General features: G+C 54.1%; 14 protein-coding genes across 14 annotated transcripts; 6 read left to right on the top strand and 8 right to left on the bottom strand.

Moving 5' to 3' along the window:
* Positions 1-279: 279 nt before the first annotated feature.
* Positions 280-1,289, bottom strand: BO66DRAFT_110054 (uncharacterized protein). Its single transcript, XM_025641822.1, has 3 exons — positions 613-1,289; positions 434-553; positions 280-380 (listed from the first exon to the last, which is right to left on the bottom strand). Exons 1-2 carry the CDS (start codon positions 1,037-1,039, stop codon positions 510-512), a joined length of 471 nt encoding a protein of 156 aa, XP_025508382.1. The 5' UTR covers positions 1,040-1,289; the 3' UTR covers positions 280-380; positions 434-509.
* Positions 1,047-2,373, top strand: BO66DRAFT_388027 (FMN-linked oxidoreductase). Its single transcript, XM_025646449.1, has one exon. It carries the CDS (start codon positions 1,390-1,392, stop codon positions 2,347-2,349), a length of 960 nt encoding a protein of 319 aa, XP_025508381.1. The 5' UTR covers positions 1,047-1,389; the 3' UTR covers positions 2,350-2,373.
* A 90-nt stretch (positions 2,374-2,463) lies between these two features.
* On the bottom strand, positions 2,464-2,938 carry BO66DRAFT_110026 (uncharacterized protein). Its single transcript, XM_025641821.1, has 2 exons — positions 2,931-2,938; positions 2,464-2,856 (listed from the first exon to the last, which is right to left on the bottom strand). Exon 2 carries the CDS (start codon positions 2,803-2,805, stop codon positions 2,509-2,511), a length of 297 nt encoding a protein of 98 aa, XP_025508380.1. The 5' UTR covers positions 2,806-2,856; positions 2,931-2,938; the 3' UTR covers positions 2,464-2,508.
* BO66DRAFT_110011 (triose-phosphate isomerase) lies at positions 2,897-4,149 on the bottom strand. Its single transcript, XM_025641820.1, has one exon. It carries the CDS (start codon positions 3,861-3,863, stop codon positions 2,988-2,990), a length of 876 nt encoding a protein of 291 aa, XP_025508379.1. The 5' UTR covers positions 3,864-4,149; the 3' UTR covers positions 2,897-2,987.
* Positions 4,150-6,387: 2,238 nt separating this feature from the next.
* Positions 6,388-7,285, top strand: BO66DRAFT_109994 (RpiB/LacA/LacB family sugar-phosphate isomerase). The gene has a single exon (XM_025641819.1). The coding sequence runs from the start codon at positions 6,467-6,469 to the stop codon at positions 6,965-6,967; it is 501 nt and encodes a 166-aa protein (XP_025508378.1). The 5' UTR covers positions 6,388-6,466; the 3' UTR covers positions 6,968-7,285.
* Positions 7,286-7,885: 600 nt separating this feature from the next.
* BO66DRAFT_109975 (putative U-box domain protein) lies at positions 7,886-9,154 on the top strand. The gene is made up of 3 exons (XM_025641818.1): positions 7,886-8,126; positions 8,257-8,794; positions 8,871-9,154. The coding sequence occupies exons 1-3, from the start codon at positions 8,044-8,046 to the stop codon at positions 9,102-9,104; spliced, it is 855 nt and encodes a 284-aa protein (XP_025508377.1). The 5' UTR covers positions 7,886-8,043; the 3' UTR covers positions 9,105-9,154.
* Positions 9,155-9,553: 399 nt separating this feature from the next.
* On the top strand, positions 9,554-10,610 carry BO66DRAFT_467836 (acyl-CoA binding protein). The gene is made up of 3 exons (XM_025652601.1): positions 9,554-9,868; positions 9,974-10,039; positions 10,154-10,610. The coding sequence occupies exons 1-3, from the start codon at positions 9,617-9,619 to the stop codon at positions 10,265-10,267; spliced, it is 432 nt and encodes a 143-aa protein (XP_025508376.1). The 5' UTR covers positions 9,554-9,616; the 3' UTR covers positions 10,268-10,610.
* On the bottom strand, positions 10,600-12,617 carry BO66DRAFT_364832 (tyrosyl-DNA phosphodiesterase 1; the record flags this gene model as incomplete). Its single annotated transcript, XM_025645187.1, has 4 exons — positions 10,600-11,307; positions 11,388-11,844; positions 11,928-12,040; positions 12,108-12,617. 4 exons carry the CDS (start codon positions 12,615-12,617, stop codon positions 10,600-10,602), a joined length of 1,788 nt encoding a protein of 595 aa, XP_025508375.1.
* Positions 12,618-12,823: 206 nt separating this feature from the next.
* alg10 (dolichyl-P-Glc:Glc(2)Man(9)GlcNAc(2)-PP-dolichol alpha-1,2- glucosyltransferase) lies at positions 12,824-14,826 on the bottom strand. Its single transcript, XM_025644405.1, has 3 exons — positions 14,044-14,826; positions 13,856-13,993; positions 12,824-13,802 (listed from the first exon to the last, which is right to left on the bottom strand). The coding sequence occupies exons 1-3, from the start codon at positions 14,798-14,800 to the stop codon at positions 12,865-12,867; spliced, it is 1,833 nt and encodes a 610-aa protein (XP_025508374.1). The 5' UTR covers positions 14,801-14,826; the 3' UTR covers positions 12,824-12,864.
* Positions 14,827-15,101: 275 nt separating this feature from the next.
* psf2 (DNA replication protein PSF2) lies at positions 15,102-16,188 on the top strand (the record flags this gene model as incomplete). Its single annotated transcript, XM_025645186.1, has 3 exons — positions 15,102-15,215; positions 15,414-16,000; positions 16,080-16,188. 3 exons carry the CDS (start codon positions 15,102-15,104, stop codon positions 16,186-16,188), a joined length of 810 nt encoding a protein of 269 aa, XP_025508373.1.
* A 642-nt stretch (positions 16,189-16,830) lies between these two features.
* On the bottom strand, positions 16,831-17,520 carry BO66DRAFT_312479 (CUE domain-containing protein; the record flags this gene model as incomplete). The annotated part of the gene is made up of 2 exons (XM_025643358.1): positions 16,831-17,118; positions 17,239-17,520. The coding sequence occupies 2 exons, from the start codon at positions 17,518-17,520 to the stop codon at positions 16,831-16,833; spliced, it is 570 nt and encodes a 189-aa protein (XP_025508372.1).
* A 464-nt stretch (positions 17,521-17,984) lies between these two features.
* On the bottom strand, positions 17,985-22,074 carry BO66DRAFT_388019 (condensin subunit SMC2). Its single transcript, XM_025646448.1, has 6 exons — positions 21,979-22,074; positions 21,863-21,903; positions 19,611-21,768; positions 19,171-19,545; positions 18,446-19,119; positions 17,985-18,388 (listed from the first exon to the last, which is right to left on the bottom strand). Exons 1-6 carry the CDS (start codon positions 22,003-22,005, stop codon positions 18,124-18,126), a joined length of 3,540 nt encoding a protein of 1,179 aa, XP_025508371.1. The 5' UTR covers positions 22,006-22,074; the 3' UTR covers positions 17,985-18,123.
* A 1,058-nt stretch (positions 22,075-23,132) lies between these two features.
* Positions 23,133-24,280, top strand: gtmA (gliotoxin thiomethyltransferase; the record flags this gene model as incomplete). The annotated part of the gene is made up of 4 exons (XM_025652002.1): positions 23,133-23,587; positions 23,651-23,689; positions 23,774-23,830; positions 23,898-24,280. The coding sequence occupies exons 1-4, from the start codon at positions 23,194-23,196 to the stop codon at positions 24,278-24,280; spliced, it is 873 nt and encodes a 290-aa protein (XP_025508370.1). The 5' UTR covers positions 23,133-23,193.
* Positions 24,281-24,354: 74 nt separating this feature from the next.
* BO66DRAFT_388018 (NOT2 family protein) lies at positions 24,355-26,969 on the bottom strand. Its single transcript, XM_025646447.1, has 8 exons — positions 26,842-26,969; positions 26,397-26,504; positions 26,190-26,331; positions 25,557-26,083; positions 25,437-25,501; positions 25,114-25,385; positions 24,707-25,061; positions 24,355-24,636 (listed from the first exon to the last, which is right to left on the bottom strand). The coding sequence occupies exons 1-8, from the start codon at positions 26,852-26,854 to the stop codon at positions 24,544-24,546; spliced, it is 1,575 nt and encodes a 524-aa protein (XP_025508369.1). The 5' UTR covers positions 26,855-26,969; the 3' UTR covers positions 24,355-24,543.
* Between the last annotated feature and the right edge of the window lie 131 nt (positions 26,970-27,100).

Raw genomic sequence — 27,100 nt, 5'->3', positions numbered from 1 at the left:
CCCATCAAGACTGTGCTCTCAATTGCACGCAACTCAAGCATTAGGCGGGTGTGGTAAGTCGAATTTTGTTGTTCTTCCCTTCCTCATGCAGCCATTTCCAACCCGCGCGGTTCCACTCCGTTTTCGCGGGGAATGGCAGAAAGAACCGGAACCTTCAGTGAAGGCCATATGCAGTGGCCTGGGCTCTCTGCGACTCGTGAAATACCAGACGCTCTTATACGCTGCGGCAGAGGCACTCCGTCACAATTGCAACAGTTGAATCACTTGGTTTAACACATTCACATACTTGTTATACCTGTCCCATCCTCGCTGGAAGTTGCTCCATCTACCATACACATCCCAAAGTCGTCGACTTCTTGGACCTCCTATCCCTCCTTCACCTGCAATTCCCTTTTAATGCCTCTTCTGTATAGCATAGAAAGCTCTTACTTACCAGCATTGAGCACGTCACTTATAACCATCTAACTAACACCCTACCCACTACCATCCAGATAGGTCATCAACCTTTCTCAACCTCCCTGAAATCGACTTCTTCCCGGCGAAGAACGCAACACTTGACAAGAATTAGAACAATCACCCTTTACTGACGCCGCTCCCCTGGAACCAACTCACAATGGCCGCCAACGCAGTCTGGAGGGCCTCGCGAGCCCGCGCACTCCCACGCTCTCTGCGCCTCCAGTGCGCCGCGTCCCCCGTTCCCTCCTCGATGCTCTATCGTCGCTCGACGCCGTTCCCCGCGCAACTCATGGGTCAGGTGCGGTTTGCCTCGTCGGGCGAGAAGGCCACGGAGGCTGCGGCCGAGGCCGCCGAAGCGACTGTGAAGGAGAACGCGGCCAAGGCTGCGGAGACTGCGGAGACGGTGGCGAAGGAGGCACCCAAGAAGGCCGGCCGTGGGCTCAAGAGGACGGTCATCGGAACGACGCTGGCGTTGGGCGCTCTCGTCGGGTACGTGTATGCCACGGATACTAGGGCCAGTGTGCATCGGTACGGTGTGGTTCCGTTGGTTAGGACGTTGTTTCCCGATGCGGAGGATGCGCATCACTTCGGCGTGGATATCTTGAAGACGCTCTACAAGTACGGTCTTAATCCCAGAGAACGGGGTAATCCGGACGGAGATGGGTCATTGGTGACGGAGGTAAGGCCTGGCTCCTTTGGTGCGGAAGAGGGTCTATCCATGACATCTTGCTGATTTTGTTCCGCCGTCGTTAGGTCTTCGGATACACTCTTTCCAACCCTATTGGTATCTCTGGCGGACTGGACAAGCACGCTGACATCCCGGATCCGCTGTTTGAAATCGGGCCTGCAATTGTCGAGGTCGGTGGAACGACCCCTCTGCCGCAGGATGGGAATCCCCGTCCTCGCGTGTTCCGTGTCGTTTCCCAGAACGCCATGATCAACCGCTACGGCCTCAACTCCAAGGGTGCCGACCACATGGCTGCCGTGCTTGAGCAGCGCGTCCAGGATTTCGCCTACGCTAATGGTTTTGGGGAGCATGAACTGGCTGAGAAGCGCGTGCTCAACGGCGAGGCCGGCGTGCCTCCAGGTAGTCTGCGGCCCGGCAAGCTTCTTGCTGTGCAGGTGGCTAAGAACAAGGTCACCCCTGACAACGACATCGAGGCCATCAAGCGTGACTACGTGTATTGCGTGGACCGCGTGGCTAAGTACGCTGACATCCTGGTTGTGAACGTCTCCAGTCCCAACACCCCCGGTCTGCGTGACCTCCAGGCGACTGCTCCCCTGACGGCCATCCTGAAGGCCGTTGTCGGAGCTGCCAAGAGCATTGATCGCACCACCAAGCCCTATGTCATGGTGAAGGTTAGCCCCGACGAGGATGCAGACGAGCAGGTCTCTGGCATCTGCCAGGCTGTGTGGAGTTCCGGTGTGGACGGTGTGATCGTCGGTAACACCACGAACCGTCGTCCTGATGCTCTCCCCAAGGGATTCACCGTACCGGCTGCGGAGCAGGAGACCTTAAAGGAAACGGGAGGTTACTCCGGACCCCAGCTGTTCGACCGTACCGTCTCGCTTGTCGCTCGTTACCGGGCGATGCTCGATGCCACTCCCAACACTCCGGAGCTGACGGGAGCCGCCGCGGAGGCCACCACGACCGCAGCCCAGGTCGAGCCGGACACAGAGAACACTCCCTCGATGGAGCCTCCGAAACCCTCGGACAGCCTGGCCCGGAAGGTCATTTTCGCTTCCGGCGGTGTCACTAACGGCCAGCAGGCGCAAGCAGTTCTGGACGCTGGAGCCTCGGTTGCAATGATGTACACGGCTATCACTTACGGGGGCATGGGAACGGTCACGCGCGTGAAGCAGGAGATGCGCGAGGGCATGAAGCAGCAATAGATTTGTTGAGAAGTGTTTAAAAAGAGGGGCTGGAGTGTTTTTTTTTGGGGGGGGGGGTTACTCGTCCATAGAAGGAGATTCCGGGTCCGGTCCCGCTGTCGCTGTAAATAGATTAAAAGTAAGTCAACTGTTAGACCATCAATAGTCCCACCGAGCCTCCTAGCCGGGGGAGGAGATGAGGCATGAAGCATGAAGCATGAAGCATGAAGCATGAAAGACCGAGCCACTAATGATGCACCATTTCCATAATAAGCAGTTGGGGAAAAGGTCAGGTGCCCCCACGTGTTTTTTTTCCTTTCCCCGCACGGGACCAACTCCGCGCAAGTTCGACGGTAGTCCAGATCCCCGGAAGCACCAAGAACAACCATCCCGAGCACGAGAAGAGAAGTTGGAGACTTGGCAAAGCATTGTCGCCCCCCGGCGGATAGGCAGCATGTCACTGCATTGTTTCGGCATTGCCTTTTAGAGAATAGCCAGCTTCGAAATAAATATTCGTGGAGATTTCAACTCGTATCATGTCAGGTCAGGTATTGATTGGATCCTGCCTCGTACTGCCATTGCTCAATGGAATAATCGCGTACCGACTTGAAACGGGTTCAAATACACAGGAACAAAAGTCTTCCCGACTTTGACCTTACTCACGCCGTCAAACCTATCGTCTCCTCGACCTCGCGAACCACCTTGCGAACCCCATCGATCTCGTGGGCGAACCTCCCCAGGAACATGCCATCGACGGCCTTGCCCAGCCCGCCCGCGCCCCACAGCCCGGGGCCGGCACTCCCCCCATAGAGAATGCGGACCTGCCCCGCGCGGCTGCCGGTGGTACCACCACCACTCCCCATGACCACAGCCTTGATCCCCTCCACCACCGCCGCAATATGCTCCACGCCCGCGGGCGCGGGCTTCCCAATCGCCCAGACCGGCTCGTAGGCGAAGATGACCGGCGCGTCCGCGGGGATGGCGGCCAGCACCGCGCGCACCTGGCCCGCACACTCTTGCACCGCGCGGCCGACGGCCTGCGAGGCCACGGGGCCCGGGGCGGTGACCTCGCCGATGCAGACCAAGGGGACCATGCCGTTGGCGCACACGGCGGCCGCCTTGCGGCCGGTCTGCTCGTCCGTCTCGCCGAAGAGATCGCGGCGCTCCGCGTGGCCGAGTTCCACGATCGAGACGCCCAGCGCCCGCAGCGCGGACGGCGACACCTCGCCCGTGTAGGGGCCTCGAGTCTCCCAGAAGCAGTCTTGGGCGCCGAGGAGGAATGTCCGGTCTTGTTGTTCTTGGGGTGACGCTGTCGCTGCTTCCCATTGCCTGATGATCTCGGCGCAGGGGTAGATGGTCAGGAAGTCGGGGATGAGGGCTAGGAGGAGCTTGGAGTGGTGGTGCGAGGGTCGGACGATGTTGTTCTGCGGGTCGAGGAGGGCGCGGCAGTATTCTTGGGTCTGGGCGGGAGTGAAGTACATCTTCAGGGAGATGATGAGGAGGGTTGGGGGGAGGGTGGGGTATGTTAATGTCATGGTGGGTGGTGATGGTGGTGGTGATGGGAACAATAGTTGTGGTGGTGGTGGATGTTCGAACAGTCGAGGTTCAAGCTGTTGGCTCGGGGATATGGCAAGTTCAGAACCACTTGGAGGAACCCGAGGAAGCGGTCTACTAGTCCCAGATCGGGAGCCTTGCTGTCACACTACTTGAATCAAAGAGGAATGTCAGTATTGGTTATCGGAGCGATAGGATCGGATGACGGGGTGGGGTAAAATGTTGCTGGGAAAGGAGGGGCTGGCCGCTGCAGTGGCGGAGGGGCACCGTATGCCCTTCAACTAGTTCATAGACTACTCCGTACCAGGTCTGGTGCATGTGCTACTTCCGTGTTGCATCTCTAGTTTCAGAGAAGCAATCAAAATTGAGATTATGAATCTGTGCAGGTTTCTGGCATGTTTGCTGTGACCGAAAGAGCAGGGCAGAGCCAACTTCAACCGGAGGGGGAAAGAACGCAACTGACATCGCATACCATACCTGGCTGGTGCTTGGAACACGAGATGATGTCAACGCACAGTACCGGCACATCTCATGGAGAGATGGAAACTCTACTCTACTCTACCATATGGGACTTCGCTATTCTTCTGTAATCTCGTGCTGAGAATGAAGATGGGTGCGATATCGTGGCACGGCAGGAGGAGGGGTTGATCGACCCGTGGCTTGCAGCATGGTACGGATGACTCTCTTCAGTGAGTACGGTAAGATACGGAGAGTCGCAAGATCCGGAATCGCAGGCAACATACTCATCCATGATAGATCAGAGGCAGTCGACTACAGTGCATAATCCTAATTGATGGGCTGCACTCAACAACAATCAATGTATAAGATGACTACGGAGTAAAAGTAGTCTAGGCACGTTGGCAGCTCAGTCGATCCGCCGTGGGGCAGCGGGTGGAGAATCGAGCGTGCAATCCACTCCAAAACCCACTCCGATGTGCGCCGCGCCTGGATCCATGAATAAGTTAGAGGTATCTACTTCATACGGTAGTCCCTATGTACAGTACTTCGTACCGTACCGGACAGAGTCGAAATTTTCGGCTTGGAAGACACATCACTGCATCGGCGCAAACATATCATATGCAATCTGCAACATTCCTCTAGAGTGTGATGATGTTCCGCCCACCCCATTGGGTGTCATTGTCTGGAAGCTCCTCAAGTTTTGGTCGGCTTCATTAATGGACCAGAACGGCAGCCCATCGACAACTAAATCATGTCTCCTGCTGGTTCCGACTTTACCCTGGCCTGTCTTCGCAAGGATAGGAGATTGTGCCTGCTGATAGGGCGAGTAAAAGCCTCGTTCAGTCTGCAGTTCATACTCTTCTGGGTTAACAATTTGTCCTCCCCAAGGCAATTTAACCACGGCAGCCACTGCGGCGTAACCAGGCACCGGGTTTGAGCCTCCCATGTCATAAAGGTTACTCGGGTAATCCTAACAGAGCCGGAAATGTTGGATTGAAGAGAGTCGATCAATCGTCAGCACGGCGAGGAGCTGGTTTGCGCATCAATGGATGATAGACTTGATACGTCGATCTGCATACCTTAGCTAGTACCAGCCATCTACAAAGAGAGAAAAAAAAAAGGGCTTCCTCGGTTCTTCTGCAAGCCACCGAGCATGAGGCAGAGATAGATACCAAACAACGACTTAGGAATGCATGGGTGGTGTAGTCGTGTACTTGAGAGGCGGTGTCGAGGAGTAAGTCAAACCGGTACAGACGCTATCCGAGGATGGTTAGTTTGCTCTGCACTGGAAAGGATCGGTAACAAAGTTACCGAGTATACATTTCAAGGCAAGAAGAGCATTGCGATCCAAACATCAAACACATTGATTTCAAAATTTGGTGCCTGGCTGGGAGTCGCGTCCAGAGCCGAGGATAATTGTTGATAAACTACCTAAGCCTGGCGGACGACTGGAGGATGAACGGATCCATTGTGGATCATTTAATATTGGTTCCATCATGTTGGATGCAACGCCGGGTTTCCGAATTTGGACGATTATCTTGGTATCCATGATGGATCAGTAGGTAATAATTTAAGGTACATTAATCGGAACAGATATCGGGAGTCTCCCTTTCCCCGGCGGATAAGTTCATGACGCCATGGAGGTGGACCTGCCAGACCCAACCATTCAATCAACCTGCATTCCATCGAAACAGGCTTCTTTGGAACGATCGCTGGTGTGGAGACAAGCGACCTCAGATATTGTTCGTACTGCACGTACTGCAGTCTTACTGCAACTGAATGTGCTGAATGCACCCGATGCTGTCGAAGGCGCTGATTGGAGCAGTGAGCAGTGTCCTCTCCCCTCATCGAATACCAAAGTTTGGGTCTCAAGAGGCACGCACGCACGCACCCAGGCTCAGCCTGCATTCTGTTCGGGTCCCAACAGAAAGAGAGCTCGAGGAAGGACTCGGTGGAGGAGGATATAAAGGCTGATTCGATCCCACTCCCAGACGACATTTTTTCATCATTGTTCCATCATCCACTCTTGTCCTTTATCAGACATACACTCCACCCTTCCTGTCCGTCTCATTCGCGAGGGTCCATTATACATTACATCTCACCTGTTAATCGCTTAATACCCATCATGTCTAACGATCTCAAGCCCCTCCGCATCGTCATGGCCTGCGATGAGGCTGGTCAGCCCTACAAGGAAACTCTCAAGGCCGCCTTGGAGAAAAACCCGCTGGTCGACTCTATCCTCGACGTAGGCGTCAACTCCACTACAGACAAGACAGCGTACCCTCATCCCGCTGTCGCTGGCGCCAAACTCATCAAGGAGGGCAAGGCAGACCGCGGGCTGTTCATCTGCGGCACTGGTCTCGGGGTCGCTATCTCTGCCAACAAAGTACCCGGGATTCGTGCTGTGACGGCTCACGACTCTTTCTCCGTCGAGCGCTCAATCCTTAGCAACGATGCTCAGGTGCTCTGCTTCGGCCAGCGCGTCATTGGTATTGAGCTTGCCAAGAAGCTCGCCAACGAGTGGTTGACCTACCGCTTCGACCCCAAGAGCGCCTCCGCCGAGAAGGTCCAAGCTATCTCCGACTACGAAGCCCAACTCTTCAGTCAAGCTGCTGCAGCTCAGTAGACAGTTTGAAGCAAGAACAAGCCCTGTGTGAATTTAGGACACATTATCCGTCAATCACTCGAAACCCCCTCTGCTCATCAGAGGTTGCGAAGATCGTTAGCCTGTCTTCGATAATAATTTTCGAGCGAAGCGACCTGGTTGCGGACTGGATCCGAGCCTAGTCACACTTGAACGCATATATAAACACCTACCTCAAAACGAGATTGACGATAACCGCCTGATGAATGGGATTATATTGGCAGGCCAATTGCTCATGTCCTCTCTAGCTCTGACTTAGCAAAATTGTGGTTCAATGAAATACCAACTGAGACTTCAATATGACCGTAGCAGCCCGTAGTCACCATATTTTGACTTCCATCCCATCATTTCGCGCAACGTCTTTACTTGCTCTCTCCAAACTCCATACACTGCCTGCGACTAGTTACCCCATACTTTCGTTCTGCGGCTAATGTGCTGACTCAGCTATCATTCTGCGGGGGTCGATCAGCTTCGATTTACAAAAGGACAGGAGCAAGTCACAGATACATCAAGGGTCGTGTCTACCTGAGCAACAATGGCGCACAACCCTCCTGACTGCTCCGGGCTTCCCTTTCCAATGAGGACAGCGCCAGTCCGCGCCTCCCCTACCCAAACAGCGGCGAAGTGCTTTGCTTTCTTACCGTGAGACATACTGACTGAGCCTACGCCGGTCGCGTGTCTTACCATCCAAGCACACCCCCCTTTTAGGCCCCCTTTCCAACACAATCGCGCTGCATACATGAGGTAAAAGCATTTTCAGAACTTCTACCGCCGTTCTACTGTATCGCAGGACCGCATTAGCTCCGCACCGAGCAGTGGATCATCACTGGACTGGGCCCCACCAGAAACCGATCGCTCCGCTCAATTACTCATTCACTGGCACCAACACAAAAAAAAGGGACCAAACATTCTCACAGACACGTTGTTGAGGCCTCGCATCAAGCACCTTTCTGAGCTGCCAAATTGACCAGAGCCCCGACGCTCTCGGATATCTCCTTCTGTTTTCGCACCCAGAATCCTCAGACCCTGTGTACGGCGGGCACGGTAGCACCCCAACAATGGCCTTCGAACTCAAAGAGAAGGGTAACCAGCTCTACAAGGCGGGCGACTATGCCGGTGCGGAGGAGATGTTTTCCCAAGCGTGAGTCCAGCCTCAATACACGGGGAAGAAATCGAGGAGTCCTGCCCCTTCTTGCTTGCGAGAGTCTTCCTCGCCTGTCATGCTGCAAAGACATTTTGCCAACTAAATTGCCCCGGGGCTCCCGCTGCAGTGTCCAAAAGAACCCGAAAGAGCCTACGTTCTTCTCCAACCGGGCGATCACCCGCATGAAGCTCGAGAACTGGGCCGGCGTCGAGCAGGACGCGCGCGCCGCGATCGACTTGTACGGCGCGAAGAACCCCGCCAGCCTGAAGAGTCGCTACTATCTGGCGCAGGCCCTGTTGGAGCTGCAACGGCCGCAGGAGGCACACGAGGTCGCGACGGAGGCATACCGGGCGAGCCTGGCGGCCAAGAATGTGCAGTCGGAGAATCTGTCCAAGACGGTCCTGCGCGCGAAGCAGCAGCTGTGGGCAGCGAAGGAGGCGGCCCGCGTGCGGGAGATGAACGGCACTCTGGCGACTGTGGAACGGTTGATCGAGGCGGACCTGCAGCGAGCGCTGGAGGACCTCCAGGGACAGTTGGACCGCGGGGAGATCGGCCAGATCGGTTTCTCGGAGGACCAGAAGGCGCTCCGGGAGGATACGGAGAAGACGCTCCAGGTGTTGCGGGAGACGTTTGCCATTGCGTCGAAGGGGGAGGTTCAGGAACGGGTGAGTTTCCTGACATAGCCGAGGCATTTTGGGGTCTAGAAAGCTGACTTTTATGTGACTCCCACTCCTACAACAGGTTGTACCCGATTACCTCATCGACCCGATCACATTCGAGATCATGCACGATCCGGTGATCACGCCGTCCGGGACCAGCTTCGAGCGTGTTGCGATCACCAAGTACGTGGAACAGTCCAAGGTCGACCCGATCACGCGCGTACCCATGACAGCGGATGACCTCCGGCCCAACTATGCGTTAAAGGGGGTGTGTGAGGAGTTTCTGGAGAAGAACGGCTGGGCGGTTGACTGGTAGATCATGAACTGTACCTCGACATTTTGAGTCTTTCTTGAGCGCAGTTTGTCAAGTTACAAATCGGTTGGGCGTTGGTGGATGGATCAGATGCTAGAGTTGTCATTCTGTTTTCCCCTTTCTGTGTTCATATTCCGGTGTTAATTTATCATTCCTAGATGCACATAGGCATAAAGCTGTCATCAATAGAACATCTACAGTACTACTGCTGCGAACCAATCAGCTAATCTTCTGGACAGCTAACAATTGGATGAGAAACACAAACGTGAATCTCTCAACAATCCCCTCTTTCTCCAAGCGTCAACCCCACCAAACCAAACCCAAACAAACCAAACAAACCCACCCCCTCCACCCCCACCACAACAACCATTGACCAAGTCACACCCCCTCCATCAATCCATCAATAATCCATCTGATTTCCCCTCTTCTTTCGTCCCTTTACCATTCCCACTCCTCAACCTCAACCCCAACCCCCTTTTCACAAGCAAACAAAAAAAAGAAAAACACCCTCCAAAATGTCCGTCTCCGCCTTCACCACCGCCCTCTCGGCCGCCCAGTCCAAGGCCCAGTACACCCCCGCGGTGCAGGCCGCCGCCGACAAGGTCAACACCGACGCCTTCTCCGCCGCCATCGCGGTCGTCCTGGCCAGCGATGACAGCGCCTCCGTCGAGGGCGAGCAGGCCGCCGCCCTGCAGAGCGCCTTCGAGTTCGCCACCCTGCTCGTCAAGCAGCTGGCCTCCGAGCCCGGGCAGACCGAGATGTTGACTGTATGTGTTTTCTTTTTGTGTCCAGAAGAGCTTCTCCAAGGAGAACTATGATCAAATCTTTAAATTGCCGATGCCGATGCTGATTACTTTTGTTCTGCTCGACAGCTTTACAAGTACTTCAAGCGCTCGAAAAACGACGAGCCCGCTCAGCCTTCTTTCTATCAGTTGGAGGTGAGTTGACCGTACCATACCAAACTGGTTTTGCATTTACCCCTGGAGGCTGGAAGGTAGTCTCTAAGGGGGGTTGAGGAAGAAGTGGGCTAATTAAGCATGCACCATAAACAGTCCAAGTACAAGTACAACGCCTGGAAGGAGATCAGCCACATCAGCCAGCAGCGCGCTCAGGCCAACTACATCAAGGAGGTTAACGACCTCATCGAGAAGTACGGTACCCAGTAGATGACGGAAAGAAAGCGTGACTGAGACATACCTACATTTGTTGGTTATGGAACTCTGGGGACTTTTTTTGCTATCTGCTTTGGGTTCTCGCTTTTTTTCTTGGTTCAATTCTCTCTTCCATTTGGCCTATGGATAGTCGAATGAGTGTGTGTGTGCCCTCTTGATTATGCAATGTTATGAGCGAAGCAGCATATTCTGCCGTCCGTCTTGTTGTTGAATCCCCGAATTGAGGTAGGGGTGTCGATTGTATAGAGTTGAGGGGGTGGTGTGTGTGTGTTGGGTAAGTCATATATATATGTCGAGTGCTCTGGTTCCGCTTGGGCTTTCCATTCTCAACCTTCCCATGTCTGTCCAAGCCAGTCGGGCTCGCTGTGGTTGGCTGTGGCGCACCAGGGGATGTCTTCTGCGTGATACCGAGTTAGAGGAAGATCGTATGGCATCCGGAATCCGACTGTGACGGCGGCATCGTCTGCAGCGGCAGCGGGGGTGTCTGTTCGATGGCACGGCGTCATCACTGTCTTCGCCGGAGCAGTGGTGTCGGTGTCCGGTGGTCCTCTGTTCAACAACTTCGGCCACACCACCACGCCGATCTCCCAGCTGCAGATCCGCACCTCCCCGTTCGCATTGACCGCCGCACCCCACGCCTGTGTAGACAGATTCGCCGACGTGACCATAGCCCAATCTATCGTGGTCATCTCTTCCGTAGAGAACCGGATGTATGTTTTGATGTGCGGCGCCGCACGTCGGCGGCCCGCTTCGCGTCGTGGTTCGGCGGGTTGCTGATCATCATCATCATCCCCTGCCCAACGGCACAGAAAGGGCCGCATATACTGTAGCTGCTTCTGCTGGGCCGCGCTCTGCAGTTTCATGTGGATAGAGCCACCGGATCCGTACCCGTTCAAGGAGCGCCGGATCTCATCCGGCGTGGGAAAGACAATAGAGTACCGCGGTTTGGAGGCCTCTCTTTTAGGCGCCAGGGATGCGAACAGGACATCTCTCAACCATTTGTCTGTCTGCCCGAGTGACGCCACCGAGGAGATCTGGAGCAGATCAGCATGATCCCATATTTGCAGTAGTAGCAGTAGCACAAGCACCGATAAAGACAGAACCTCAAACTCACCTGAACAACAATATGCGGCCTCTTCTCCTTCTCCTCCTTTTCCTTTTCCTCAAAGCCTTCGCCCTCCTTCTTGATATCACAAACGGCGAGAGGCACATCCTTCAACACATCCTTCAACGCCACCCAGCCCCAAAGCGTCTTGACCCGCGCATTCGCCTCACTCAACTTCTGCTTCGACGGCACGCTGGCAACGAGAGCCGCCCGCACAGCCCCAAAATCATACTGACGCAGTTGCCGGACCAGCGGGCCCGTCTTCTTGGACCCATACTCACCCAGATAAGCCAGCAGGTCTCGTTTGAACCTGGATCCGGACCCGGGGAGTTGTTGGGAGTCGTCGCTATCGCTCGGATCAACTGTATCTCTCCTCGTGCTCAGAGGCAGGAGAGGGGATCGCCACACCGCTTGGGTCATATTCGCCCAATCCCCCGGGATCATGTTGGCCGTGTGGATGACAACTCTATTTCCTCAAGGTTCAGCTCACAGCTCCCCATTCACATACAAACGTACACTTCTTACTAGGGAAGCGGGAAAGAGACGCACTGGGCACAATCATCGTGTCGCAAGAGAACCATCATCTTGGAGTGATGGGTCCCGAAGGCTTCGGGCATGTAGGCCACGATCGCCTCGACATTGGGGTATCGTGCGCATGCTTCCTGAGGTGGAGGTGTTAGTCAACTGTGATTCTCTGGGGTCTTGAATTCGTGACGGGAAGAAACATACATCAATGCGCACCCGGTTCGGCGCCTCTCGCTTCCACGACCCGTGCACCACCTTCAGCTTGACAAGGGCTCGCACGTCCTCGTCGAACTGACTCATCAGGAAATCTACATCGTGGAGGTAGTTGAATTGCCAGCATTCGCGGATCATGGGGTCGCCTAGGATCTCGCGGAGTCGGACCGTGTCGACATTGTTGCCGGAGGAGGGTGGGAAGTCTCGGATGTGGGTGAGTTGGATGGGCGAGGGGAGGACTTTCTGGTCCAGGCTGCATGGTTGCTGTGCTTTGCTGGACGAAGAGGATATGGAGGAGTCGTGGGCTGGTGGCGGTCGTGCGGGGTCCCTGAGGGAGCGGGATGACAATGGGGGTGTAATGGAGCGGTGCAGCGAAGCTAGGGGTTTGATGAGATCGGTGCTATCGTCATGACTAGGCGCATGGTCTCCGTCAGAACCCTCGGGCTTCGTAGCTGTCGCGAGAAGTTTTGCTCGTTTCGAAGGACGGTCTGGTTCGTCCATCGTGGGGCAGACTCAATGAAAGCGAACAAAAAGTTGGAGAAGTGAGGTTGGTGCGGAGAAGGAAGTGGGCGGAGCAATCAATTGTCGGCTTGCGTACCACCGCAGCTGCCATTCCACCATCGAAGGTCTACTATCATCTTTGATACGTTGTCTGGCTAGTTTACCACAGATAGTCAATTAATCATACTAGTAATACACTATTTTAAATCGATTCTATTTACTATACACTCTCAACCAAGCCCCAATCTCACCACATGAACCGCTGGATCTTGCCTGGTTCCTGCGGCCATTCGAACCCACAGTACAAGAAAATGTATCCGGTCACCGCGTTGATAACCAAGAACCAGTAGGTCTCCAAGAACAACGGAAAGTTGGTAGCCATCTTTGCGTTGAGTTCATCAATAGCAGTCTGGGGACGCCGGTGCACCAACGGCGTCGGCTGCGGCGGAAGGTGAAGACGCCACATGACCCACGGAATGATGAAGTATCGTGGCTCAACCAGAGGAGCAGTAATGAGAGACAACGCCGTGGCCGCGAGCCAGACGAGCACGAAGCTCACCTGCGGCGCCCCTTGCTGCTGCTTCTGGCGCTGAATGAGGTGGGCTTGGATCCTGGCGAATGCCTCCTCGGAAATGGGCTCCGGCTTGGGTGCCGCCGGCTTAGGTGCCTTGACAGCCTTCTTTGCTGTCTTCTGCTTGCGTTCCGCCTTCTTCTGAGTCGGCTCTTTCTGCTGCTCCGGGTACTGCCAGGCTGCAGGTTGCGAAATCTGCCTCATCTGGGGCGGCTGAGGGGCAGTGGAGAAACCGAGGGCAGAGATTACCATCCATGCGCAAAGGAAGTAGACGACAACAGCGGCGTACTTGACCGCTGGATGGGTTCGTAGGAGCATCCGGAAAGCGTAGAAGACGTAATGGCGGTTGTCAGCCAGCGTGAAAGGATGCACAATGGTGTTGAAGTGGACAACAACTAGCATAGTTGGGATCACAATAAGTGCTGTCAGCAGCTTTGGGAGTCCCTTCTGTTTCTCGGAGAAACCGAAATCAATGAACTGTGGAAGGAGGGACTTGGGAAGAGCCAAGTTGATGACAGGTCCGAGGAGTAGTGGCCAGGAGAAAAACACAATGTAGGGCCAGATGTAGAGCATCTGCGGCAGATGAATGCCGGCAGTGTGGAATTCCTTGTGCCCTGGGGACTGTCAGTGAGCTACATGAGGGCTTTCTGGAGACGAATAAACCCACCTAGGACAACACCATCATTCCAGAAGACGAATGCACCAAACCCGGCGAGGATGAGGAGGTACGGAACAGAAGTACTGATCACGGTGCCGAGATTACCCACGGCAACCGTTAGCAGTGAAATAGAGGTTTTGAAATAGTCTAGAATTGTCAACCAAGCCAACAACAAGCCTCATGAACAAAAAGCCCACCTTCAATAGAAGCCTCCGAAACGAGAGGGTCGTACAGCTCATTCTGCCATCCCTGTCGAGCAATGCCCGCGAGACCCGACGACCGGCACGGCTTAGATATCAGTCTCAGCTGCCGGGTAACCTGCAGTCCACCTAGAAAGATGGCTCCCCAGAAAATGTTCGTCTGTCTAAACGCCAACGCTACTAGTCCGAGGAGAATAAAAGCCCCGGTTTTGAGTGGAGCCCACGCGCCGTTTGCGGAACGTTTGAGGTCCCAGTTGTATGCTTCAACAACCACTAGCAAGGCAAGAATATCGGTGTAGTAAAGCCCAGAAAAGAAGAAAATGGGCGGGAAGAGGCAGATGTTCAGCACCGTATGGCTGAGCCAAGCCCCAGAGGGACGTGTATTGCGAGTCTTGCGCAATCTATCCAACAACGTCTGCAAGCGATACGGTAGCGCAATGGCAGTAGCTGCCACGTTGGTCGCACGCAGCACTTCCGGGGTAAGCTCCGTAGGAGCACCACGAAGGAACAGAAGAACTGCGCACAGCCCATAGGACCAGAGATACAGCCCCGGAGGAGTGGTGATTTTAGGATCCCAATGCGTCCATTTGTGAGCCCAGTAAGCCTGCGCTTGAGGAACGTGGAACGCTTCGTCCAGATATGGTTCGGGGACATGAGCATTGATCCTGCTCAGCCAGATGGGGATCAACAGCAAACAAAAGGGCACGGCATAGCGAGCGGCCAACACCACGCCCGACTTCGGTTGCGCATTCATGATGAGGTATGCCTTTTCAAAAGAAACTCATGCTTTCACAATTAGAGGGGAAAGGACATCCAGGATCAAGTCCGACAGCTCCGAAAAGGGAAGAATAAATCCCGCTGCAAACCGGGCAAACAGACCGCCTTCCCACGCGCCTGTCAATCTTTCTTTGATCTTGAATGGCATGACTGAACAGCTCGTCTGTCGCATTTTGCTCTCTTTTCATCTGTTAGAGATCGATCACAGGGCATGGACCGTGTCCCTCTGCTAAGCCTTCCATCCCTTTCCATCGCCCAATTTGCCTGACTGAGGGACAATGGCCTTTCCCCTCCCGCGGGGCATCACGCCCCCGGAGATCTCCTTTCTGGCCGAGATGGAGATGGTCACTATCCTGCCGCGTCAGCGCCTGGAAGGGCTGGAGTTGCTTGGTGTAAGTGTTAGCGATCGAGGAAACACTCCTGATATGCTTCAAATATCCCCATTCGCATTCATAGTCGATTTTCCATAAACCACTCACGCACATGTAACCGAGCCGCGTCTTTATACAACCACCTCTCCTTTCTCCACTCCGCACCAGCATCTCCCTCTCTCAGCGCATATGGAAGATTCTAAAGCTTGAATACACCAGGGTCCCCTTGAACCTCTCATACCCCCCCGACGCGCCTCCCTCCCCCTCTGGCTCGCGCTTCTCCTCAAACGCCAACGACGCGCCAACATCCTCCCGCCCTCGTGGCTCCATCCGGAGTCCCTCTCCTTCATCCTGGACATCGAGACCCAATACGAAGAGTACAAGGACACCTTCTCCCCGCCGCCGCCCCTACCGGGCCAACCCCTCCTCCACGACCGCGGCGAGCCCGCCGTCGCCACCCCGCGCTACACTCCGGACGGCGAGAAGTACTACCCGGCGCCGCCGTTCCTGCCGCAGAACGTCGCGCGCGACCATGTCCCACCGCAGGAGCTGCAAACGCTGCCCTTCCACTGGCTCGAGGTCGGGAATATGCTTCTGGACGCAGCGAGCGACGACCTGGTGGACCCCGACCAGACCCGCCGGCTGCTGAAGGAGCTGCGCGAGGTGCGCATGGCCAAAATCCGGTCCGGGGTGGACGCGCTAGACGCCGCGGCGATGGGCGGAGGCGGCGTGGCGCTGACGGGCGTCGGGGCGATCGAGCTCGGCGAGGGACGGAGGTTTATCTCCGGGGTGGTCGATGGGCTCCGGTATGATTATTTCCCGTGCACATCACGGGGAAGGTTCTTCTTTGGTTGCTTGCAGCTGGCTAACTTTTTTGGTCCTCAGACGGATCGGCGCATCCAGAGAACAGGCTCGGAGGGAGGAGCTGGCGGAGGAGATGGCTAACGGTGGATACGATGCGACGCAGGACGATGACGATGAAATGGAATTCTAGATCTCGGGATGACGGCCCCTTCCTTTTTGACACTGGGCTGCTCATCTGCAGTCGGCGTTTATGGAGACATAGAGTACTTTTTTTTTTTTGTTCATGGCATTTTGCAGCACCCAACCGGGAAAGTCATATGTATATATACCCTCGCGTATTCTTTTGATGACAGATTTACTACACCGCATACAGTGCATATCAATCTGGTCCATTTACTTGGAAATGATACAATCCCCCGCCGTATGAACAAGCTGCGCCCTGCAAGAAAGGTTGAATCCGTCCAATAGGGACAGCAACCTACAGCAACTTGCAGTAAAGTCAACACCATCACCCCCGAAACATGGGAACTGTCGGAGCCGAGCCGAAAAAGGTACTGTCAGCATTGATTGAATCTTGAACCATCCTCAACGCCGACAAAAAAAAGCAAAGGTATAAAACTAACGACGAGAGCTAATAAAGGCCAGGTCACAAAAAAAAGAAAAAGGGAAAGGACAATCAAAATTTGACTGGGAGAGAAGCCTGAAGCGATGAAAGCCCGAAACGATCGATCCCATGCATATATGCAGGCCGTGCTAAGTCACAACGAAGAGATAGTGAATGGTAGAGAGGGAAGAGCCTAGGCGCAGAGCCACATCGAAAAAGGGGGGGCCCTCATTGAGCAGCAGCCGTCTGGTCCTTTTGCATCATCTTCCTCCTCGCCGCCAAGATCATGTCGTCCCTGCGCTTCTGGAGCAAGCGCTGTCGCTCCTCCTTGCTCTGCGACCAACCCGTGGAGGACTGAGCCTGTGAGGTCGCGGCGTCCTCGTCTGCGCCGACTTTCGAGCGAAGGTTGTACCGAGAGATCAGGTCCTGGCCGTCTGCCTTGGGCGCAGCGGTGGCGGGCTGTACTGGCGCGGTAGGGGTCGGGATGGCGATCTGGGGTTGGAACGATGGAGGGGGCTATCGAGGTTGCATGCGGCGTTAGTTTGAACATTTGTTCCGACTGCTGAGTCTCTCCCTCCCTCCGGCAAGAGAGGGTGAACAGTAGCAGAGTGCTACCACATTAGGCACAAGACTTACCACTTCGAGGCCACGGCCCGTCAGGATTCTTTCCGTAGTAGCGGCCATGTTCCCTCCGTTGCGCTGTAAGTCCCACATGATCTCGCGATGGCTGAGCTGAGGAAACATCTGCGAGATCTGCTCGACGTGGGCTGGATCGACGCCATTTCCTCGCGTGCGGCTGCGACCGGTTCCGGCCCCAGCATCTCCGTCACGGTTGAAAAACCATCGAATCACGAAGAAAGAGACAACGGCGAGGGTGAGAAGGGAGGGGATGTTCAGGGACGGTTCTTCGTCAGGCATGGTGATGGGTCACGTGTGAAGGAGGGGACTGCGTCAGTGTTGGAGGACTCGAGGGATGTCAGATGTGAGAGGCGTGAGATCGCCGAAAATGAGTGGAAGAATAACTCTGGCCTCACGTCACCCGCAACAGGGGCAAATTGTCGCTAAAAGGTAAATACCGGGTGGAGACGCTTCCAGGGAGGGGGATGTTGGATAAGTCGAGGAAAGCCGCGGCAGATTAGGGAGAGCGGCGATGTGGTGGCGGTGGAGCAGTCGGGAGGGCGGAACGGGAGGGCGGAATCCCTGCTGGATAACTCCGTATGAAGTTCACTAACTTAGTTACTTCCGCTGACGGCATCCTGCCTACCAACTCGTACTCTATTCGTACGTTTGAGTAGTACATATACACCACTCTCGACTATTTCAAAAATGCCGTGTTACTATCAACAGATGTCATTAAATTGTAACAGCAAAGTCATCCAGATTCATATACATTATCCGAAAACACCTCATGCAGTAACCCCCATGACCCGGTCATATAACGCTTCCTGTCCCAGTCCTTAACCAGAAAAGCCCAAAAGAAGTATGCACAAACGAAGAATCAAGTGTCTGTGGAGGACGAACTTATTTAAGGTCCGCAGCAGTCAAAGCTTGGACCACACTGGTACCCTCGCTGAATCTCGTGCGGAAGATACGGTTGGCGTTCTGGAACATACCGTCCTTCAGCGACACCACGATGAACTGAGATCCCTTGAACCGCGTCTTGATCAAGCGGCCGATGTTCTGTGTGTGTGAAAGATCCAGAGCGGCATCAACCTCGTCCAGAATGTACATAGGGGCCGGCTTGAATTGCAGCAGCGCCATGATCAAGGAAAGGGCAATGAGAGACCTGCTCATCTGTAAGTGTCCATACACGCAAAGTCTTTCTCCGTATGGTTTCACGTACCTCTGTCCACCACTCAGTTCCGTCAAGCTCTGCTTCCAGACCTTACCCAAGGAGACCTTGACTTCCAGACCATCGGTAATATCCTTGCCCTCTGGAGGATCCAGCTTGGCGAAACTGCCCGGCAGAAGTTCTGAGAAGATCTGACCGAAGTCACCATTGACCTTAACCCATGTCTTGTGAAGAGCCTCCTTTTTGTATTCATTCAGGTTGATGATCGTTTCCTCGATCTTGCTCTTGTCCCGAATGACAGTCTTCATCATGTTCTTCAGCGCAGCTTCCTTCTTCTCCACGCTGTCGATCATGTTCATGACCTTGGGATTGATCTTCTTCTTCATACCCTGGGACCGCTCCGTGAGATTCCGCAGAGTTGATTTGCACTCGGCAATGTTGTGATTTTTGAAGTCGTAGGGCGTGTTGGATCGTCCAAAGTTATCCTTCTCGTCCGCGATCCACTCATGCTCGTTTTCCATATGGGCAACCGTCTGCGCAGCCACCTGCTGGTCCTTTTGTAATTTCTCCAGCTGATGGCCCAGCTTCTGCATCTCGAGACCGCCTTCAGTTATCTGGGAGCCTTTAGACTTCATCGCCACTTCGAGCTCGCGTAGTTCGTTATCAAAGCCGCTAAGCTTGGCTCGTTCGTCATCAAGCTGAGCCTGTGCAAGGTCGTGTGCATCCTATGACATTTTTAGCACGCAACTTGCCACTGCAATCATTCGCTTGCCTACCTTGACCCGAGCCTGTTCTCTCTTCAATGACTGAATCTCCTCCAGCTGAGCCTTCAGTGTATTTTCGGCTTCGGAGCTCTGCTCCTCCGCCGCGGACAGGTCACTGCCAACCTGCTCCAATTCCAATCTGGAGTTCTGGAGTTCCTTCTGTAGGGTCTTCACGGAGTTGGAGTTCTTAGAAAGCTTCCTCTTAAGAGAGTCCAGGGAGGCTTGCAGCTCCGCCAGCTTGCTGTCCTTGTTGTCGTTGAACTCGCTCATGTCCTTCTCGATTCGCTTGATATCCTTGGATGCTTCTGTTTGTCGAGTCTTCGCGTCAGAAATGTTCTGCTTCAGCTGCTCGATATTCGCTTTCATCTCTTCGACGGCTTGAATGATCTAGTTCCAGTGAGCTGCTGTTGTGAATTGTGTGATTTGAGATATGCATCGTAGACTTCTCTTACCGTTGAAGACGAGTTGCCGCTGATCTGCTCTTCTGTAAGCTTGATCTCGTGCGTTTTGAGATCCAGGTCCTGCTTGATCGTTCGGGCTGCGTCAAGCTTCTTCTTTTCCTTCTTCATGGTCTCTTCGACGGTGGCGAGGAGTCGCTCTTTGCTGCGGATCTCTCTGGTGATCTCATTCAATTTCCCGAGCGTCACGAGCACACCACTTGAGTTCGGGGAGCTGCCACCAGACAGTGTACCCGAAGGATCATAGACGTCGCCTTCGAGCGTCACACTCTTGATACGAACGGATGGATCGAAAGTGACACGCTTGGCCGTCTCAGCGTCCTGGCAGATCAAGGTATTGCCAAAAACATAGTTCATTGCCGCCGTAACTTCCTCGTCGTAACCGATTAGTGACAAGGCAAGGTCAACTTTACCAGGGGCGATATTCTGAGCAGCTCCGATCTTCTCTGCGGAGGCCATGAAAGACGAGATCTTGTTCAAGGGAATAATTGTCACACGCTTCTTAAGCCTGCCGTTCTTTAGAAGTTGGGTACCAGTCTCGGCAGAATCAACGACAACGTTGTACAAGCGTCCACCAGCGCAAATCTCCAACGCAGTTGCAGCTTGAACCTTCTCCTTGTCCAAGGCGAAAAGCTGCGCAACAAGACCCTTGACCTTTGAGCGATCGAAATGAGGGTGAGGATCAGCGTATTGGAAATCGATATTTGCGACCTTCCTCTGGAGCTCGTCAGCTCTCCGGCGCAGCTCGCGGATGTCCCTTTGCAGCTCCGCCTGCTCCTGGTTAAGCTGTTCTTCTCTGCCTGGCTCATATCCCAGCCTAGTAAGCTCAGCCTCTAGCTTCTTCGCCTGAGACTTCAATCCTTCCAGTTCTTTGAGGAGACCGGAATTCTGCTCTTTTGCCTTCTTCGCCCTGGGCTCTTCCTCCTTGATTCTCTTTTCCAAGTGCGCGATTTTCAATTTGGCTTGCTCCTGTTCCGTCGCAGCTGCGCTAGCACGATTACGGGCATCCTGCAGCTGACCCTGATAACCGCTCTCCTGGCCTTCTTTCGAAGCCACACCGGTCTGGAGTGTTTGCAGTAGTTCCTCTTTCTGCTCTACCTCGGAGGTCTGGGCGTCCAGTTCTGCTTTGGCGGCATCGTACTCGGCCTGCATCTTATCGTAGACCTTCTTCTTCTCCTTAAGGGCCTTTTCCAGGTCGCTAACTGCTTTCTGGGATTCCTTCATTTTCTCCTTCTCCTCGGCGATGCTAGCATTCTTGAGGTCGAATACCGTAGTCAATCGGACGAGCTCGTGCGAGTTAGACTTCACTTCGTCTTCCAGGGCCTGGAACTTGCCGCCCTTACGGAGCTCCTTATCACGAGCGGCCTTGACTCTCTTCACATCGTCCTCCAAGTGGGCGATCTCGCCCTTGAGCTTCGTTGCGCTGTCCTCAAGCTCCTGCACCCTCCGTCTCTTATTCTCACACTCCTCCCCCGTCACACGTAGCCGCTCATTGCTCTTCAGGTAATCGTGGGCCACAACCAGCCGCGTCAAGCGCTCCAGGTCGTTCTGGGTCTGCTGGAAATCCAAGAACGCTCGCTTCTCGGACCGGAGCTTCTCCAACTTGGGCTCGATTTCCTCCTTCAGCAACTCCTCGATCTCGCGCAGTTTGAGTTCCTTCTTGCTCATGGTCTTCACCGCCTTCTCCCTCCGATCCTCAAACATGCGCGTGCCCGCCGCTTCCTCGATCATCGACAGGATCTCGACCGCCTTCATATTCAGCACCTTGGTGATCTTGCCCTGCATGATCAGGAAGTTGGGGTTGTTGATATTCAGCTGCACGCTCTGGAACAGGTTCTGCACGGTCTGCTGCTGCGCGCGGTGGCCGTTGATGAGATACTTGCTCGTGCCGCCGAGGACGATCTGGCGGGTCACGGAGATGGTCGCATACTCCTCGAAGCCGATGGGCGACTTGGCCGTGTCGCGGTTGTCGAAGACAATGGTCACGCTGGCCTTGGTGACACCGGCCTGACCGCGCTTGTAGATGAGATCCTGGAGGTTCTGGGCGCGGACGGTGCTCATGTTCGTGATACCGAGAACGAAACAGATGGCGTCGAGGATGTTGGATTTTCCACTACCGTTCAGGCCGGTGATGGAGTTGAAGGAATCGTCCCTGGAGACAAAAAAAGTGTAAACCATCAGCTGCTCATTCCCAGAGATTTTTCGCAGATCGAGTAAGTTGATTCAGCGACCCAGTAAGCGCATACCATCCTGAGATAACCGTACGCACGGCATACGATTTGAAGCCCTGTAGAGATCGAACGGAGTCAGTGATTCACATTCATTCACATGTATCTCTTGCGGACGGGGAGAGTGGACTCACATCAATGATAATTTCTGTAATCCTCATGGCTGCGACTCGGATTCTGCCCCATCAACTACAATTCTGGGTGCATAGGCGATGAGGGGGGTGGGTGTGTGTCGCTGGTTCGATCGGGAATTGTTTTCGCGGGCGGTGTTTTGCCGGCGGCGGGCAGCGTGTTTACTGTTTGCTCCATTGGGCTTAGCCTGTGATCTGGATAATGTAATCATGGAGGGGCAGCACGTGATTCCGATGGTCATCGTAGAACTCAACCAATCACAATGCTTGTGGTTCTTCGCCTACATAGTACAACAATAACCTCAGAGTGAGTTGCAGCAGGGCACTCCGAAACAGAGATGGGCAGTCACACCATATCGTAGTTGTCACTTGTAGGTCTCTGCTCCATTCTCGGTCAGTAGGCGGACTGTCGGAGAGAGTATTTGAGAGGCATCAATGCAATCAAGCTCGTGATCGATGCTTCATGAAAATACTACAAAGCCCTTGGGGTAACTGACCATGTCCTAGTGTCTAACCACTAGATGTGGCAAGTACCTTTGATCTTTCTATACTCGGTATTTTGAGTTGAGCGCCTTTACATTCGATGGCAATATGGTTATGAAAACAACCAGTGCATGCGGAAGCTATACTGTACATCCAACACCGGGATAGCAGCAATCGTCCTTGAATAAACGTAATCGAAATCGTTTATAACCTTCTTAAACAGAGTACCTTAGAGATGCCATGCCTTTGCAGTTCTTGTTATACGGTTCTAGTTCTCTTGTGCGATATTGCAAAATGATCGTGGCATAGCACACCGATACTCCCCGCCTACACTGGAATACGAGTTTCATGGCATCATGACGTCTACTAGTCTACGAGTATGTCTCAGAGGATCAACATCGCCCCAACAATCCAGCTCCCTTTATCATTAGACGAACTGCTACGACCCCAGGTCTCAGGGATTTTTACCATTCCTAGCTAAGAACCAATCATCTCATACCAGACTTTCGTCCTCAAGGTGCTCCGGAGACATCTCGGAGACATTCATCTGCAGCCCCAGCAGCAGCCAGCAGACACGAAGAAGGGCATGGAAAAAAAAGTAATATAAGAAGTACTCACCAAGCTCGTCCATTTCATCTCATCCATCAATTCTTTTGCACTCAACCCCCCTTCTCGAGTTCTGCAACCGCTAATCCCCTCTCTCCAAGCCCCGATCCCCAACCATCCCACCAAACAATGGCCACCTCCCACCCCAAACTCAAGTACACATCTTACCAAACCCCCGAGTTCCTAGCCAACTACTACATCGCCGAGAAACTCACCGGCCCCTTCGCCGCATCTCTGATCGAACACGCCCGCATCGCGGCGCGAGCACGCTCCGGAACCCCGCGCGTGATTCTCGACAACGCCTGCGGCCTGGGCATCGTCTCCAGCACGCTCACCCGCACACTGGACGACGAGAGCAAGAGGCGCTGGAGCTTGACGTGCGGCGATCTGAGCGAGACGATGATCGAGGCCACCCGGCAGCGCATCGAGCGAGAGAAATGGCCCAACGCGGAAGCGAAGGTGGTGAATGCGCAGAGCACCGACTTTCCGGATGAGTGGTTTACCGATATATTCGCGGCTTTCGGTTGGTTTCCGCCCCAACATGAGACGGTGAGGGTCAAGGCTGACCTGCGAGGCGTTGTTGTAGCCTTCACTCTATTCCCAGACCCGGAGGCGGCGATGAATGGTAAGTTGTGCTCCAGTGTGAATCGTTCAGTGGACGCGCTGGAACGGATTTCCTGACGTGCCAATCGTTTTGTGCGTGGCGAAGAATGCTATAGGATCCTGAAGCCGGGGGGAATGTTGGCGACGACGACCTGGAAATACGGTAATGTGCCCTCCGGTCTTCTACCGAGAACTTACCAGTTGACTGAGGTACTGACTTTCCTGCATAGCGACTTGGATGTCTCTCCTCCGATCCGCTGTCACTGGAATGTCTGAGGACCTGAAGTTCCCAACCGTAGAGGAGTTCCTGGCTATGCATAACGTTGGCTGGGATTCGGAATCGTTCGTAAGGTCCCGATTTGAGAAGGCAGGGTTCAAAGAGGTTCGGGTGACCTCTGTGACGGAGCAGGTCGAAGTTCCGATTTCTGAATTTGTGCAGCTCTCACGGAGTATGCTGAGTTTGGTGATGGAAAAGTTGTGGACTCAGGAACAGCGAGAGCGGTATCAGGCGGAAGCACCATTGGTGGTGCAGAGGTATCTGGAAGAGAGATTCGGGGTAGATGGGCTAGTAAATATGGGGCCGTCGGCTGTTGTTGCGGTGGGAAGTAAGTGAAGAGAATTGAGGGAAGTTTACCTATGATTCTCCAATCTACAATATAATGTGCGCATATTATAGTCACCAAGAACCGAACTTCAGATCATCGGAGTCATTGATTGAGGTTGAGATATGTACTAAGGTACTTTCCCACAGAATGTAGAGAACACCGGGTGCTCCGCTATTACTAGTAACATCTAGAGCGACTGTTTACGGAAACAATCAGTGATCCCGAACGCCGTTGCTGACCCCATTCCACCTTGACTGGTCCGTGTCGATTTTCATGACCCGTGGTGCGGGAATCCGACGCGCGCAAGCCCTCGGTTGGGATCCATACGGTTGTCCAGATCCTCGTAGCGAAGGATGAACTCACGCTGCAGATCGCAAGATTAGTATGTTACTATGAAGACAAGATCAAAATGAGGGCATGGCGAGGGGGCATACTCTGATCTTCTTCCAGCTGGTAGGATCCCACAAGAGGTAAACCCCCCTTTCACTGACACCACGTTCCACGTCAACAGGGCCGGGATACGTCTCATCACGAGTCAGCCAGCACCGCTCGATCTTGTGATATCTCCATTTCCGACCCATCAGTTCCTCGGCTACAACTTCTTGTAGGAGATCTCGGGGCATGCTGTAGAAGATGTAAAAGAGCGTTTCATCACTAAAACTCGGAATCCGCGATTGCAACGGTTGGACGTTAGCCACGCTGTAGCATGAAGGAAGCGCGAAATCTTGCTCCAGAGGGGCGCCTGTCATGGACGCGACGAATGGTGAAGCGAATGACGTATGTAATGGTCTAAAGGAGTCAGTCGACATGTTTTTCGCATAGGGTATGGTAGAATGCATACTCCGGCTGGTTCAAATCCAACCCTAACGTCATCAAATCCTGGCCTACTGCCAGACTTGAAACATCCGCATTATCGCTATGGATCATGCGCAACAGTCCCGCTAGCCCGAACTTGTCCAATTCGCTCATTTCCGCGAAAGGCGATTGATCGACCGGTTGCGCAGTCCCAGCAGACGCTTCTTTACCCGTAGCCGGAAACCCTGGCGGTCGCATGATTGTTGGTTGTTCACTGTAACCGGCGGAATTAGACGCTACAGAGTTGTTGACCTCCTGCTATAGTTCGTCAGTTTCAGAGCCAAAATGTCACCGAGTCGGGGTCAATACCTCTTTTTCGGGGGCTAGAAGCCTGCTAGAGCCTTGATTCACAGGGGATCGCGAGTTGTCTATACCTAGAACGTGGCCTTAGCGCTCCGTGCGGCGCCAACGCGCTCCACTGCGACTTACCTGTTGAGCTTGCACCACCAGGGGACATGATTCGTTCTTGTCCGTTCATGGAAGCGGCGATCATGTTGCGATTTTGTGCAGATTGGGACTGGTTCACTCCAGAAAATGGCATACCACTGCTGTAGTTTCCAAGTCCCGCACCCTGCATCAGCGATCCTCTTCGGTCCTGACTAAGGTCTGCAGGCGCATTACGTCCGAGCGGAGGGAATTCTTCAATATTGCCCGTCTGCGGCTGTCCACCGGCACTCAGCTGACCACTGATACCCTGACCACCATTCCGGAAATCTTCCAAACGATTGGCGAACTGCGCGCCGGAGGGGAATACGTCATCATGTGCGGGCTGAGATTGCTGTTGAGGGTGTTGGGGTTGCGTTTGAGGTGGTCTTTGAGGCGCTTGCGACGTAGCATGTTGCGGTCTTTGGACAGGGGTCTGCTGCATAGCACGCTGGCTGGCATTTGCCCATACTATATGGCTTGGGTTTTGGGTTTGTGATTGTGGAGCCGCGCCGGATAGCGAGGGGAAGTCCCTGTGAGGAGAAACAATGATTCTCAGTCATGAACTCAACCGACATGGGTATCCTCGATGAGCTGATCCATAAAAGTCAAGCCCTACAGGTCGAGTGCTAAACTCACGAGAGATCCAGTGGCGTAGTGGGCTGGGATCCACTTAAGCTTTGAGCGAATGTGCCCATTGTCCCGATGCTGCGTTGTTGACTGCCTTGCATCCCTGGCGTTCCGCTTACAGGCAAGTTGAAGTTCCAGTTCGCTCCGCTCCCTATGCCAGCCACAATTGTCAGTTTGCGGGTGTGTAGAATGGCCATGATCAGAAAAAGGTCGCACCGATCTTGCCGTTCGGTAACCGCGCCGTTGCTAATGCTGCGTTTCGAGCTTGTGCCTGTTGTTGTGCGGGGAAGCCGGCCATGCCTCGTAGGGGTTGTGGGCCTGTTCCTAGAGTGGGCAAAAGCGGTCAGCGACACAGTCAGAGCCTCTGCTAGAATATCTCGACATCTTGCGACTGCCTTCAAGTGAGGCCGGAAGGGAGGGTGCGGAGATGCTGCTGCTAGGTCTCGTGGTTGCCCATGGCAGGAACCATCAATGGATTTTTGCGATTGAAACACAAGTAGAGAACGGCCACGGTACCGTGCATCAAGCACCCTCGGGACCGTCCACACGAACGTTGGGGCGATGGAAGGCAACACAGTATCCAAGATCGAGGGCGTATGATGCGGCCGTAGCAGCGAGGCCAGTCATGACGAAGACAAAGGGAAGGTTGGAAAGGACAAACCTGGCCTGTTCATTGTGCAAAGAGGCGGGCGTTCAGTAGATTCTATGGAAAAGTCAAGTTTTGGACCGGGACTCCACGAAGACAGTCAGTGCTTCAGCGTAACAGCGATAAGAAGGAAATGTGCAGCTAGGATCTCTACCCACACTGTTGCGCCGGTACTGGGAGGCGGAGTGGCTGCAACCGCGCGCTTCTTCTTTGATGCACGGACCATCCATGACTAGCCGCTCGGGTCACGAGCATCCAGAACACTCCTGGTCAC

The sequence above is a fragment of the Aspergillus aculeatinus genome, assembly GCF_003184765.1.
Source record: "Aspergillus aculeatinus CBS 121060 unplaced genomic scaffold BO66scaffold_3, whole genome shotgun sequence".
Lineage (NCBI taxonomy): Eukaryota > Fungi > Ascomycota > Eurotiomycetes > Eurotiales > Aspergillaceae > Aspergillus > Aspergillus aculeatinus.
The sequence above is the reverse complement of the archived record's forward strand: the minus strand, read 5'-3'. Positions and strand labels throughout refer to the sequence as shown.